At 43.5% G+C, this 15,949-nt stretch overlaps 1 protein-coding gene across 1 annotated transcript; it reads right to left on the reverse strand.

Moving 5' to 3' along the window:
* Positions 1–1,514: 1,514 nt before the first annotated feature.
* On the reverse strand, positions 1,515–15,387 carry LOC118906863 (quinone oxidoreductase-like protein 2). Its single transcript, XM_036874747.1, has 10 exons — positions 15,041–15,387; positions 14,849–14,954; positions 12,696–12,792; positions 10,987–11,045; positions 10,372–10,437; positions 9,474–9,583; positions 8,517–8,598; positions 4,646–4,720; positions 4,325–4,485; positions 1,515–1,758 (listed from the first exon to the last, which is right to left on the reverse strand). The coding sequence occupies exons 1-10, from the start codon at positions 15,385–15,387 to the stop codon at positions 1,515–1,517; spliced, it is 1,347 nt and encodes a 448-aa protein (XP_036730642.1).
* Between the last annotated feature and the right edge of the window lie 562 nt (positions 15,388–15,949).

Below are 15,949 nucleotides of genomic sequence, written 5' to 3' on the forward strand. Positions count from 1 at the left end.
AAGATGCAAAGGGATCCAGATATTCTCTAAACAGGTGGTTTTAAAGTTTTTAAGCCACAAAACCTTTTCTTAAGAAAAGCATGAATAAAAAAATAAAAACGTGCAGCTACTCAGGCCCCAGCAGCAGAAATGGAGTCCCAGAGCCCAAGCAGCTCAAGTCTACACCTGCAACCCCCCATCCCGAATGTGGCTCGGAAGCATAATCTGAAAGCCACTGATACCATCCTACCCCTCAACTTTTTTTTTTTTTTTTGGCCATGCCACACGTCTTATGGGATATTAATACCGTGACCAGGGATTGAACCCGGCCCCGGCAGTGAAAGCGCCACGTCCTAACGACAGGACCGCCAGGGAATTCCTGCCCCTCAACTTTAGAGATGTGGAAAGTGAAGGTCAGAAAGGTGAGAGGACTTCCACAAAGTTGTAACCAGATGGGGACAGAGCTAAAACAGAATCCAACAGTTTTCTGATGGCCAGTCAGGTTCTCTTTTTACCACTGAACATTACCTTCTTGACTGACATACCAAAAAGATGAGGAGGAAAGTAAAACATGTTTGAGAAGAATGTGCCTCATCATAGGAAAAACATAAAAATGGAAGGCTGGCGAGCAATGAAGCCTGGCAGCTTGGGCTCCACTAATCTGCATATGAACGAAACACCACCTCCATCAATGGCTGACTAGAGTTACGAAAACCGTTTTTTGAACATTAAAACAAATTAAGCCAAAAAAAAAAAAAAAAAAAAAAAACCCTTCAGCAATTCCCTGAAGGTCCAGTGGTTAGGACTCAGTACTTTCACTGCCAGGGTCCGGGTTCGATCCTTGGTCGGGAAACTAAGGTCCCATAAGCCACAAGGTGCAGCCAAAAGAAAAAAAAACCCTTCACAGTGAATGCCTAACAGAATCACATTTACAACTATACTGCATATGAATGCACACAACTGTACTTTGGAGAAAGTTTAAGCCACGTTAATGGGACTGTGAGGGAATGAAAAAGGGCTTGAATAGCCAATGAAATTAACTACAGTGACTAATGGATGAATTATAGTCATATGATACTGAGCATGATTTTGGTGTTCTGTTCACAGAACTCCAGCTTAAATCATCTGGTTGTACTTTAAAGGAGTCTGTATTCTAAAATCAAAGGTCAAGTTAAGTGCTTCCTTTTTAGACTTGTATGTTGTGAAGTTCAGAGTTCATATAAACACGGGTAAATTATTTTCTAAAGTACTATCACATCCCTCTATTTAAGACACCAGTGATGTAGATAGAGCCCTCAAAATCCAGCTCCTTCATGGCCTTCACAGTTTCCGTTTCCCACTGGCTAACTAGGCCTGAGTATACAGCCATACAACCCAACAGGGAGAAATCCTATGACTCTGCAGCCTGTGCGACCTCATTATTCTACATTGTGTTTACCCTTTAATTCCATAAAAGGAGGAATTATAGTATCTAGAGAGAAACTATCCAGTAGTTTGGCACAGATTATTTCCTGGCCTTATCTACATCACATCCCTTAAGAGCGTCTCACTTCCTCCAGCTTAAAAACCGCTCCAATGTAAGGCTGGATGCACCCTTCCTGGCAGTACTGAATTGCTGAGGACAGGCCTCTGGAGAAGAGGGGAAAGTTCTGGTCCTGGTATCGGCCCCAGTACAGCCCCATGGCAGAGATATTCTTCAGGAGCAGAAGATTGGCCAGCACAGAAGCAATGGTTCCTCCAGCAAAACCTACCACCACAATCCTGCCCTCCCATGCCAGGCTGAGGGGAAAAGGAGAAGAAAAAAAGATTATAAAAGGAAATGTACATTCACAGCCATTAGGATGGCTACTATTTAAAAAAAGAAAAAAAAAACAGAAAATAAGTGTTGGCAAGGATTTAGAGAAATGGAACCCTCATGGACTGTTGGTGGGATTGTAAAATGGTGCAAATGCTATGGAAAACAGTATGTTCCTCAAAAAATTAAAAATAGAACTACCATATGATCCAGCAATCTCACTTCTGAGTCTATATCCAAGAGAAGTGAAAGCAGGGTCTTGAAAAGGTATTTGTACACCCATGTTTACAGCAGTACTATCTATAATAGCCAAGAGGTGGAAACAATCCAAATGTCCATCAACTGATGGATGTTTAAACAAAATGTGTTATAGACATACAGTAGAATATTATTCAGCCTCAAAAAGGAAGGAAATCCTGTCACATGTTAAAACATGGATGAACCTTGAGGCCATTATGGTAAGTGAAATAAGCCATTTACAAAAAGACAAATACTGTATTATTCTACTTATATGGGGGTATCTAAAGTAGTCGAATTCATAGAAGCAAAGTAGAATCGCGGTTACCAAGGGCTGGGGAGAAGCAGGGAAAGAGGAGCTATTGTTTAATGGATACAGAATTCAGCTTTGCAAGAAGAAAAACTCATGAAGATCTGTTTCACAACAACGTAAATATACTTAACACTACTGAACTATACACTTTACAATGGTAAATGTAGCAAGTCTCTTGTTCTGTATTTTTTACCACAATAAAAAAACACAGAATGAGGGGAGAGAAAGCAATGCACATTAATTCAGAGAGACAAAGTAGGTTTTGGGGGTGGGGGGCAGTTGTGTAATGGGTACAGAGTTTTTGTTGGGGATGGTTACACAACATTGTGAGCATGTTTAATTGTATACTTACAAATGGTTAAAATGCTAAATATTAGGTTACTGTATATTTTACCACAATTAACAAAAAAAGCAACATGCATTAAACACCCAGCTGGGAATTCCTATTGACCTTACAAACTGGCAGGGGTGACCCATTCTACACCAATTTGTAGTCCTCAGTAGGAAAATAGAAAAATAAGCCATAAGCAAGATAGTAGGGCGTCAGAGAAACTAGCCAGTCTTGTAAGGGAACCCACTTTAGAATCAAAGCTGTCTATTTAACTACTCAACTACTTTGTGGAAGGGAATCAGGTATAAACAGATATCATTCCAATGCTGAACAACTGAGTTTGAAAATTTTGAACGTAGGAAGCAAGAATAAGAATTCAGACACTCTCATGAAGCATCATTTGCTTTACACTAAGGCTTACTTTAGGACTCATTTAATTTATATACTTTTCTAGGGAATTTTGAATAATTGCCAAAATACTATTACCTGGAAGGCAAGAGAAGGGCATGTATTAGCAGTCCTCTGTCCTGGCTCTCCATTTAGTCAACACACTCTTACCTTTGCCTCCTGTCTAAGCACAGTAGTGGGCACAGTGGGCACAGGGGCTATAGAACCACATGGATCCCTTCTGTGGGCAAGCTGCTCTCTCTGCTTCTGTTTCTTCTACTTTAAACTAAGATAAACCACAAAACTGTGCTTACCAGGATGACACAAGAAATGAAGCTAACATTATCAGAGCCCTCCAGGGTCCCTGGTTGAAACAGAATGAGAATTGGTGTGGATACAGCAGTCCCATGAAATCTCCAGTGATTTTTTTTTTTTTTTTTTTTTTTTAATGAAACAAGTCAAGGGGCTTCCCTGGTGACGCAGTGGTTGAGAATCTGCCTGCAATGCAGGGGACACGGGTTCGAGCCCTGGTCCGGGAAGATCCCACATGCCGCGGAGTAACTAAGCCTGTGAGCCACAATTACTGAGCCTGCGTGTCTGGAGCCTGTGCTCCGCAACAAGAGAGGCCGCGATAGTGAGAGGCCCGTGCACCGCGATGAAGAGTGGCCCCCCCACTTGCCGCAACTAGTGAAAGCCCTCGCACAGACACGAAGACCCAACACAGCCATAAATTAATTAATTAATTAATTAATTTTTTAAAAAAAATTTTTTTAAATAAAATAAAACAAAAAAATAAAACAAGTCAAGGAGACACCTATACTGGTGGCTGCTTCAGAAACCAGTAAGATCAAAAGAGTCTGTACCTTGTTGCTCAGTGAACTGGGAGACTGCCACCCCAGTAATTCTAACATCTGAACAATGATCTCCTCAAGAATTACCCACACCATGTATATAAAGTAGTTAGTGGGGGCAGGCATAGCTGAATTTAACACATGTATAATTTCTAAAACATTTGATATTTCCAACTAGAGAGCCCACAGTCATTTTTTGGATATTTTCCAGTTGGCTATTTTGTTTCTGCTATATTTAAGCATTTCCTGATTTTCCCTCTGCTTCTATTCCTTTTCACCCACCCACTCAGCTGTTCTCGTTGATGCCGGTGCCTACAGGAAAAGTGAGCAGCAAAGACAAAAGAGGAGCAAGGCCAGAAGGAAGACAGAGGTCTGGAAAGGTTTCTGCAGAGCCCCAGGTCTAGCCCACTCGGGAGGACCACTGCATGTACCTGCGGAGAGCCTCCAGGAAGATATCTCCTTCCACGGTATCAATGACCACGTTCACCCCGCCACTGCCCACCAGCTTCCCTACTGCTTCCTTCAGGCTGCCCTGACCGTAGCTCACGATGGACTGTGCACCCCTCTGCATCGCCAGCTTGCACGGCTGTAGCTATTACCTACATAAAGAACACAATGCTTCTGATGGTCCAGAATACGTACCAAGAAGGCTCACCCCACCCACCCAGCCTCCAACTAAAGAAGGAAACCAGTGTGACCTCACTGTCCTAGCATCAGCCTCAACCCAACACATAAGGCCCATCACACAGCACCATCACACTGGCCCCTCCATACTCACTGGCAACGTGATCCACATTTCCAGGAATCCGGAACCCCAGCGGGTCTAGCTAGGCGACAGTTCAGGAGACACTCACAAATTATTCTCCAAATGCAAATTAAAACCACCATTTATTGAGTACCCACTATGAGTCAAGTAGTAAGGACACAAGCTAAATAACAAGCTTAGAGTCAAAAAAGCAAGATCCAGCAGTATGATGGGGGAAGTACAGAGGGGTCCAGAAGTGCAAGCTAGAGGTATCTAACCTCGATCTACAAGATCAGGAAAAACTTCTCAGAGGGTAAAACATGATTCAATGGAAAGATCTTGAAGTCAGACAGACCTGAGTTCAAATCCTGGCTATGCTACTAACTAGCTGTATTACCTAAGGCAAAGTACTTAGTAAGAACTAACACTTACATGGTGCTTACTATGTGCCCAACACTATTCTAAATGCTTTACATATATTAATAAATCATTTAATCTTAATATCCCAATAATATGCATATTATTATTATCCCCATTTTAAAGATGAAGAAACTGAGGCAAAAGAAGTTAAGTATCTTGCCCAAGGTCACACAGCTCATGGGAGGCAGAACTGGGAGCCAAACCCAGGTAATTCATCTCTAGAGTTCATGCTTTTAACCTCTATTTTGCCTGCCAACTTCTCTAAGTTTCAGTTACCCCATCCATAAAATAAGATACATTTTTAAAATTAAATGGAATACTGTATATAAAGCACTTGGAAAACAAAGTGTTGGATAAATTGAATCTATTGTTACACATATGCAATTGTTTATTCTATTTAAACCTCATAAGAACATTATGGGGGAGGTACAGTTACTCCTATTCTGTAGATGGAAACAAAGACCCAGGGAGGTTAAGTATAGGGTCGGCCAAAAAGTTCGTTCGGTTTTAAGTAAAAATAAAAGACACATTTTTCATTTTCATGAAGAACTTTACTGAACAATGTATTCACTAACCGAACAAACTTCTTGGCCAACCCAATAATTAAGCCAGGATCATCCAGGTAGTAGGTGACAGAACAACTATTCAAATCCAATGCTACTGATTCCAAAGCCCATGCTTTCCCACCCCATCACCCTGGGAGAAAGCCATGCCTAAGGCCTGCCAAAGATGGCATAGATGGCTGTGGGTGATACTGTGAGAAGGTCTGGGGTTTGGAAGTCTCCAGAAAATCTTCAGACACTCAAGAATTGCCTAGAGGTGCCTTATCCCTGGGCAGCATCCACCAGCCCAAGCACTTTGGGCCCAAGGTGACATTCAGAACGTGCATTCAAACACCCAAGAACATCTGTGCCCTTAAAAAATTCCAAACTCATCCATAACTATTTGAAACTGAAAGCTACCCTCAAATACTCCCCCCGTGGAACCCTCAAACATCTGCATTTCACTGACTGCTATCAGCACACAGTGCCATAGACAGCAGACACCAGTCGAGGGTCAGGCACCTGATTCCAACCCCAGGATTCTCTGTAGGTCCCAGTGAGGCCTGCTGTGAATCATTTTCTCTCTTGGTGCCTCACCTTCTTTGTCTGTGAAATAGGGATAATAAACACTTGCATTCCCCATCTCCCAAGTGGTCTGTGAGGACCAAGGGTAAGATAATTGCTGTGGAGGCAATGTGAAGGCAATATGAAATACTGTGAATGAAAGGTGTTCTCAAAATGACCTGTTCCAAGTAGGTGGCATGATGACATTATTTTTCTGTTTGTTTTTGCTTAAAACCATTATTGCTGCTAAAGAAAATACAGCTTAGGTTAATTTTAATATCTGAATTAAAGCAAATTTTTCTCTCTACTTAACTTCCTATAACTATTTAAAACAAATGGTAGGGACTTCCCTGGTGGTGCAGTGGATAAGACTCCACGCTCCCAATGCAGGGGTCCTGGGTTTGATCCCTGGTCAGGGAACTAGATCCCACATGCATGCCGCAACTAAGGAGCCCGCCTGCCACAATAAGGAGCCCACCTGCTGCAACTAAGACCCAGTGCAACCAAAAAAAAAAAAAAGTAGAAGAATCTCCTTTTAAAAAAAATTAAAAATAAATAAATAAAACAAATGGTACAGTTTTATCTTCCCAGAAATGTTAAATAGTCAATGGTTCTAGACAATGAGACTAACTGTGGTCTCCCCCCTAAGAGAGGTGCTAAAAGCCCTCACTTTTGAGTTGAAATGTGTTAATACTCCATGAAGAGCCTCCTGGTATCTAAGACTGCTTTCAGAACTCACATGTCCTTCCCAAAAGAAAGTCAATGTGAGAAAAGAGAGCTGCCACCTGGAGAAATTCCACGTCAGTCCAATTATCACCAAACCTGTATAGCATCTTGGCGCCTCTGGATATCCCAACCGCAGGCTACACAGGAACCTCACACTCAGCACATCCAAAACTGAACTCACCATGTCCTCCTGGGTTCTCAGTCCCAACAAATGGCAAATCCCCAAGTGCACCTAGTTTGTGCCTTCCCACTCAATGTCTAATAATAACAGGATCCCTTTTTAAGGGATCCTCCATGACATACCATGCCCTCAAACAGGCACATGGCACGAGTGACCTCAATATTCCCATAACCACCCAATGAGAAAGCATTATTGTACAAATGAGGAAACTGAAGCTATTAAGCCAGAGACAGAGCTAGAATTCGCCCCTAGGTCAGGCTAATGTCAAAGTCCTTGTTCCTTCAACTATATCAGGATGCTCCCCAGTCACCAAATTCTCTATTTTCTTCTACTTTGGTATCTCTCTGATCATCGCCTCCAGTGCCTTGTTTCAAGTATCATCACCTCTGGCTTGGATTGCTCCAGGAATCTATCCTATTGCCTCTGACCTTGCCCCTATCCCTCATCCTCACTGCTACCAAAGTGAGCTTTGCAAAATGCAAAGATGATCATGTCACTTCTCTACAAAATCCTCAATAGCTCCTGCAGCTTCCAAGAAATGTTCAAATTCTTCAGTGCCTCATGATCTTATCTCTGCTCCCCTCCCTACAGTCATCTCCCACTGTTCCCCACACACATCCTTTGCTCCACAGATGCTATTTGCAATTCCCTGAATGCATCACATTAGTACCTATGTCCCTGTCTTCTAATATGTCCTCCCACCACTAAAATGGCCTTCCCTTCCCTTCTTCCTCTATTCAACTGCTATCAGTCCTGCAAAAGTCAGCTTAAATGTCCACCTCCTCCAAGAAATCCTTCTTCTCTAATACCCGCAGCCTCCGAGAAAAGCCCCTGTAGAGAGGTGGGTCTTTCTTTCATGTATTTATTCATTCATTCAAGAAATAATTATTGAGTGCCTACTAAGGTCTCGGCACCATGCTAGGTGCTGGGACTGCAATAATGAATCAAACAGACACTACTCCTGCCTTGATGGGGATTACAGTCCAGTGGGAGGGACACATTGATCTAATAATGACACAAGTAAAGGATTCACCACATGCTATGAAAGAGAAGTACAGGATGCTATGAGACCACATACAAATAGTCCAGGGGAGGGGAAAAACGTCTCCTGAGGGATAAAGAATACTTCTCCAAAAAAGCGACACCTGAGTTTAAATTTGAAGTTCAGGGGGGGACAGTTTAGAGTATTATAGGTAGAAGGAATAGAATCTTCAGAGGTTGTGAAGCGAATTGAACCTTGCCAGGTTCTAGTAACTTAGAAGGATGAGTGGTTTACTGCTAAGTCCCCTCACTAGTCTGCAAGCAAATAGATGGCAAGACCCTACTCTAGGTTACTTTACATCCCCAGTAACTTGCACATGATTTCTAATAAATAAATGAATATATTCCATGTTTGAAAACAAGAGGTATGATATTTTTTAATGGAAAATCAAACATGCAAATACCTTGGCCTGAAGAACATTTGCTGCCACTTCAATCACGGCAAGGCCTGTGGCTCCAGCTGCTGCTGTCACTAAAACAGTTTCTCTGTGCCAGAGAAAGATGAGCGTTACTCAAGATATCAAAAATCATCCAATGGTATGATTTCATGAACATTTTGAAGCTAGGATATTTTCAAGCAAGAAGAGAACTGAGAGGCCATTTCATTCGACTTTTCATGTACATGTACACATATACGTATGCTCTCCAGCTTCTCAGGCTGGGTTATGTATGTAGATCAGTGCTAATTTAGTCCAGTCTTGAAGACTTCCCAGGTAAGGGTCCTTAATCTCTCTAGGTAGTCTCTTCCTCATTCCAGTGGCAGCCTTCCTTTGCACTACCACTCCAATTTCTGCTTCATAAATTCTGTCCTCAAATCATTCTCCTACTAAACACTGCCAAATTTTAGAAGGTAACAGCCACTGCTCAACTAAGCCCATCTCCCTGGAGCAATTCTGAGGCTCTCTGAAAAGAGCAAGAAGCTGTAGTTACGCTCCAGGTAAAGTGGGAAACTCAGCACCTCTGAGTTTGAAATATCCCAGTTAGGTACACCCAACCAAGCCTCACAGAAACAAATACCACAGGCCTCCATTAGAACCAGAGTGAAGCGAGTTTAAATAAACCAGCTCACTAAAATGTAAAGTTTTCTAGGAGGTGATATCCAGAGGGGTCAGACTTGAGGGACAGATTTCTCCAAATACATATTGGCCAAGTTCACAGTCTACCATTCCCCCTCAGACAAAAGGATATCCCCACTGTCACCAGGCTCCAATCTTGGGTCACTCGCTACCTTCCTTCGGCCTTTCCTTAGATAGACATGAGGTAAGGGTCAGGGAAGGGAAAGGAAGGGGCAAGGTCTTGGTGGACACTTCTGGTATCAGAGAAGGTACCATCTAGCCCTCTATTGTCTACACAGTCCTCACCCAGGCTGGGTACGGGCCCGACGCTCCAGGGCCAAAGTAGCAGTGCCATAAGATACCGGCAGGGCAGCAGCTTCTCGGAGGGGGACCCTTTCTGGAATCTGCCACAGTGCCTATAAAAGAGATAACAGTGACTTAGAGATTAAGCACCTGTACCTGTTCATAAAGGCTGCTCAATATATGTTATGATTTGATTTGCAAAGGGCAACACATGTCAGGAACCAAGCCCAGTGGAAGTCAAGACCAAGCAAGCAGTGGCCAAGTTCAAGACTTGCATGCATCACTCTTCGAAAATCCTAAGGCTGGCATCTGGATCAGGAAGGAACCAGCTTATAGAGGAGGTAACACAGGCCACTGTAGTATAATGAGTGAACTGGATGGCATAAAAATTTTACCTCAAATAAAGCTGTTTTTTTAAAAAAGTGTACCGTTCACCACTAGGGGGCATCATTCACATCCTGCACAAACATACCCCACCCTACGCCCACCCCATGCCCACCCTGGCTGGCAACGTTCCCAGGACTCTTTCTTTCACAAGCTTGATGTGGGGAAGAAACCCATTACATCCAGCTCAATGCCCCAAACCAGTTTTTCTACCAAAACCACCTAACTATGGTCCAGTTGGAGAGCCAGTCGGTTGCTCCGGGGCTCAGAAAACAAAATGCCCTTCTTCATTAAACCACTCCACACAAACAAACCTCTGTGCAAGTGTTGTCACACCGATATAAAAAAGGGGTTTAGCATTTGAAAGAAAGAAGTGCTTGGCTGAGAAACAAGATATAACCAAAAGAAGACAAAGAAAGAGAGGGAAAGGAGAAGAAGGAATGATGGATAGATGAAAAGTAAAGAAAAGAAAGCAGAAAAAAAATCTCCAAGGATTAGTATTGAGAGGTAGGGCTACCTTGTGGTCAATGATGCATTCTTCAGCCATACCATTAAAGCCACTCACGCCAATAACTCCATCTCCCTGAAGGGAAAATACCATTAAGGGTATGTTCAAATGCATGCCCTTGCTATTTATCCCTTCCCGAATTAATCCAAAAAAGAAAGAAATCTTTCTTTCTGACCCGCTAAGACACAGGTTCCCTTAATTATCTGTTCAGTGTTACTGTTTAGTAAATAATTCAGCCATTTTCTCACTACCCCCATCAGGTGGCCAAGCCAATCTGAGCACATTTTGGACAATGATAGGATGCAGCAAGGAAAAGACTGATATGAATTAGAATCCCAGTGTTCATTTCTTTCACATGAGACTGAAACTTGAGAATTCTCTATCCTCTCAGTAACTAAAAATCCAGGTGCTGCCTTTTATTAGTAATAAAAAATTTAACGAAGCCAGGAACTTCCACAGACTTCCTTCCCTCAATTCAGAATTAGTTTCTCCCTGCTCCGTCTCGTTTTCCCTTTGGTGTCTGCTGGCAAAGTCCAGGAGAAGCAAGACCCTTTGGCTACAAATGAGGTTAGCACATTTCTCATAGTTACCCACACATCAATTCCCTAGATTCAACTAATTTACCTCTTCCACCGTGCTGACATCTGTGCCTGTCTCCAATACTGTCCCAGAAAACTCCATTCCTAAAACAAATTGTTTAAAGATTAGGTTATCTGCAAAGCCCAGCACAAGAGAGATGAGAAAACCCTGATCAACAGGCTGTCCTATGAGTATTCTGGAGCTGTGAGGGTTTATGTTCCCCCCACCCAGGAAGAAGGGTAAGAGTGTTGTACCCAAAGCACAGCAAAGTGAACTAAGATTTCATGATAACAACCTGAAAAGCTATAGTAGTCCCATTCTTACCGTGACACAAATGAAAATTTTAAGAATGGGCAAAAGCACAGAGAATCACGGGTACACAAGTACTTTTGACCTTGATCACTGGGGCTTTGGGTTCCTACAGCACCCCAATGACAAATTCATCTTATTGTATTTATCTGTTTCCATGTCTCCTCTTCTGAACTATGAGGCCCTCGAGGACATGAACTATATTTATTCATATAGTACTTGGCTCAGTTGGATGAATTGGTGTTGTCTGCCCTTTCCTCTTCCACCTCCAAAATTTCTGAATTCAATTATCATACATTTCCCACTTGAGCCACCAGAAGAATAACTCAATTGAGTATGACATCTTCCCCCCATCCAGCATTTCAACAAATACAAACAGAGGGAAATGTTTCCAATTGTTGAGACTTAACCAAGTACCCTAAGGCCAAAACACAGCAACTGTTTTGCAATCACTGTATCCCTAATAGTATATATCTGTATAAAATATACATGTACTGTATATTTACAGTATATAACTATATATGACATATATATATACAGATATATACTAAACTATACTTATATCTCTTTTAATAAATTTCAGCAACAAAAATCAGTCATTGGTCCACATATTCAGGATCTAAATGTAATCAGATTGGGCATAATGCAAATCAGAGAGCAGGCTGCTAAGAAATGTATAAACTGTTTCTTTCTGATCCTCTGGTATTAGGTTTCTTTGGGAATGTATTCGTGAGGACTGAGAGTTTTAGCTGCAACCAGATGTTTATGATCCTTCAGGGTAAAAACAAAATTGAGGCACTGTCAAGGAATGAAAGGGAATGACTACGGCCAATGATGGTTCTGATCAGGATTCCGGTGAGCATAATGATATGTAAAATTGTATTTGTTCGTTTATGCATTTTTAAAGTATTTATTGAGGGGTGGATGAAATAAGTGAAGGGGATTCAGAGGTACAAATCTTCAGTTATAAAATAAAAAGCCACAGGGATGTAATATATAGCATAAGGAATATGGTCAATAATATTGTAATAACTTTGTATGTGACACATGGTTACTGGACTTACCATAGTGATCATTTCATAACGTATGCAAATGTCACATCACTATGTAGTACACATGAGACTAACATAACATTGTACGTCAACTATATTTCAATCAATCAATCCATCAAGTATTTATTGAGCATCTACTATGAGCCAGATACAAGAGTACTAATGGGGCCGGGGGTGGGGGGAGGGCAATAATGTTGAGCAAGACAATAATAGAACCTTCCCTCACAGCACTTGCAATCTAGTGATTCTAATTAGTAGTGAGGCTGACATATCTGAGACACCACTGACAGCAGGCAGACACCACCATCGTAGTGCCCAAGATGAAGCACATGGTTCTGAAAACACTTTATATCTTCTTTTTTTGAAGCAGTCACTTGGCCCCTTCCTACTCACCAGGTGTGAAGGGAAGTTGGGGCCTTTCCTGATACTGATCACGACAGGCCAAAATATCAGCAAAGTTAACCCCACAGAAATGGACATCAACTCTGACCTGCAAAGGAAATAGAGCAAAAAGGCAGAGCAGTACACATCTCTGCAGACAAAGTTCATTCAATTATACCATAATATTTACTGAATTTACTGAATGCCTACTATATGCCAGGTACTGAACTAAGTACCAGTGTACATTCATGAGGCAGAATGGACAAGGTCCCTGACCTCATGGAGCTAAGAGTATAGCAGAGAAGACAGACATTTACCAAATAGTTATGAGGATTTATGTGTTAAATTACAACTCCTACACAAAATGTTAAAGATAGAAATACATGGTGCCATGAAAGCACATAATGGGGAGATTTGACCTTTGGGGGAAGTCAGGAGAATCCCCTGTGAAAGTAACACTTGACCTAAGAACAGCTAGAAGTTAACTATTCAAAATAGCGGGGTAGGGAGCCTGGCACAGACAAAAGCAATGGCATGTGCAAAGGCCCGGTGGTGGGGACAAAAGAAAAACCAGCTTAGTGCACAAAGAAGAGAAAAAGATGGGGCTAGAGAGCAAGGCCCACAGCATCTGAGGGTTTGTAGGGTTTGTTGGGGATCTTAATCTTTAGCATAGGAACAGTGGAAGCTATTAAAAGATTTTAAGCAGAGGGTAACATGATCAGCTGTTTTGGGAATCAGGAATTCTAGAAGCTAGAACAGGATTCCCCAGCTTATGTGTTTCATGACAGAGCTAGAGCAGAGGCAGGCCTGCAGCAATTTCTCTGGACCTTGTTAAGCAGTGGTTCTCAAAGTGTGGTCCCCAGACCACCAGCTTCAGTGTCACCTGGCAACTTGTTAGACGTTCAAATTCTCAGCCCCTGACCTACTCAATCAGAAACTCTGGGGACAAAGCCCAGCAATCTGTTTTGGCAAGGTAATTCTGATGCAGCCTGGAGTTAAAGAACTACTGTCATAGACCAACCCAACTCAACAGGGCTTGGGATCACAGGAGGAAATGAAGGCTGAGAGACAGAATCGGTGACATTCGTTTATTTATTTGTTTGCTTACATTTCCTATATCATACAGAGGTGACCTTATTTATGAGAAGATATTTTATGGGCAAAATGGATTCATTCAACAATATTTTAAGCATCTGCCACATGCCAGGCACCCTTCCAGGCTACGGGGATTTAACGATGGATACATTCTCATAGTCCCAGCTCTCAGGAGCTAATTTCTGACACAGCAGTCCGGACAAATAACTGAACAAAGGAGCCCAGCCCTCAAGCCTATGCACATTGTGTGCATGACACAGTTGCTGACATGTACACCACCTATAAATCCTCAAGCCACTCCACCTTGATTCAAGGTGAACATCTTTCAGCATGTGAATCCCAGAAAGCAGACTGGCTGCTGTCCTGCACTCACCCAAATAATCTATTTAGTCACAGGGTCCGTGTTAGTGACACTTCAGGGCTGCAGTCACATTTCTCCCTCTCACCATTGGTCCCCAAACCTGAGACTCACTGCCTGCTTCACCTTGTCAGAGGTTCTCATTCTCCACTCCAGATGCCAGTGTTACCAAGGTGGTCAACAGGCAAAGCCCATTTTCCACCACCCTAAATGTGGGTAAATGCCCACAACCCTAATATAACCCCACCCACCCCAAATCACTGCAGTACACCAGGGGAGGGAACAAGGCACATTATCATGTAAATAGCGTTAGCGGGCTGGCTTCGGGGGAGGAGGGAGGGCAGATAATTAGATGCTGATATTGAAGAAGAGGAAGCAAAGCATGGGGTCCATTTATCTGTGCTAAATCAATAACTTGCAGGTGGTTATGCAAAGTCGTGTGCAAATCAGAATTCTCTATTTCTGAGGCAACAGCTCTGGGGACTTCTACATTTGTGTTTTGGGGAACAATCTTCCTTTTGCGCTTCGGCCTTTTTGTGACCCCAGAAAGGGCCTTTCTAGAAGCCCAGCACGAAGTTGCGCTCCAGTCTCGCGGGCGCCCCCTAGCCCAGCACTGGGAAACTCAGTTCCGGTCGGGAGCCCGCGGGGCTTGGGTGGTGGCCGCGGAGAAGGGGGCGTCTAGGGGGTCCCGGGGCCAGGCCAGTCACCCTACCTCGTGGGGCCGGAGATGGCGGGAGACCGCCTCCTCAATGGTCAGGGGCTGCTTCAACTCGGCGCACAGCGCGGCGCGGTAGTGCCTGCCGCAGCCCTGCCCGGCCCTCCCGCAACACGGAACAAAGGGTCGAGTTGCTGGGGGCGAGCCGGTTAACGCCTTTGGGGGCTCGGTGGTGAGTCAGGGCCGCACCTGCAGAGCCACGCCCGAGGCAAGCACCGCCCCCACGCCGCCGCCGACGCCTGGGCCCCGCGCAACTGTCGCCAGAGGGGGAGGTCAGAGCGCGGCCGGAAGAGCAGGACGCCGCCCGCCCCGCCCCGGCCGCCGGAGACTCGCGACCCAACCCAGGCTGGCGGCAGCGGCCGGGACCGCGCCAGGGGCCAGTCCCACCCGCGGGGGTGCCGCGCTTCTCCCGGGCGCCCGGGCCCCCTGGTCCCCCGGGGCCCCCTGCAGCTGGAGCCCACTGTGGGGTTGGGGGCGGGGATGGAGGAAGACGAGTAAATAGAAACGGATCCCCGGAGATTAACCTTTGTTGGCATTTTTGTAGCAAATTCAGGAGACTTTAAAAACCACACTTGGCGGTTCTTATACAGAGAACAAACTAGTGGTTAATAGTGGAAGGGGGGGTGAGAGGAGGGGCAAGATAGGGGAAGGAGATGAAGAGGTACAAACTACTAGGTATAAAATAAATAAGATGCAAAGATGTAATGTACAGCACAGGGAATACCGCCAATATAACTTTAAATGGAGTATAATCTAGAAAAATATTGAATCACTGTGTTGTACACCTGAAACTAATATAACCTTGTAAATCAACTACTTCAATAAGACAATGTATAAATAAATAATTAGGGGTTGGGGGGGGTCCTCTGCATGTGTGAAATCCTAAATGCATAAAGGCTTTAATGTCTACCTTCAACATCTTATTAGGATTCAATTCTTGTTATTAATTTTCTCACACTTACTGGACCACTTACACTAAAACTGTACAGTTACTAGTAATCCAGTGTTAAATGATTCTACGCGAATCCAAAGAGTACTTCCAATTCAAGACAGGCCAAAACACCTATGTTCTGCGTGACACGTAGTAGATGCTCAACA

The sequence above is a fragment of the Balaenoptera musculus genome, chromosome 1, assembly GCF_009873245.2.
Source record: "Balaenoptera musculus isolate JJ_BM4_2016_0621 chromosome 1, mBalMus1.pri.v3, whole genome shotgun sequence".
Taxonomy (NCBI): domain Eukaryota; kingdom Metazoa; phylum Chordata; class Mammalia; order Artiodactyla; family Balaenopteridae; genus Balaenoptera; species Balaenoptera musculus.

Excerpts from the sequence above, each read along its gene's own strand:
- LOC118906863 (XM_036874747.1), bottom strand. The coding sequence starts at position 15,387 with ATGCCAACAAAGGTTAATCTCCGGGGATCCGTTTCTATTTACTCGTCT. Across the intron at positions 11,046-12,695 it reads CCAACTTCCCTTCACACCTG|GAATGGAGTTTTCTGGGACA; the intron begins GTGAGTAGGAAG and ends AATTTGTTTTAG. Across the intron at positions 1,759-4,324 it reads TTCCTGGAGGCTCTCCGCAG|CCTGGCATGGGAGGGCAGGA; the intron begins GTACATGCAGTG and ends TTTTCCCCTCAG.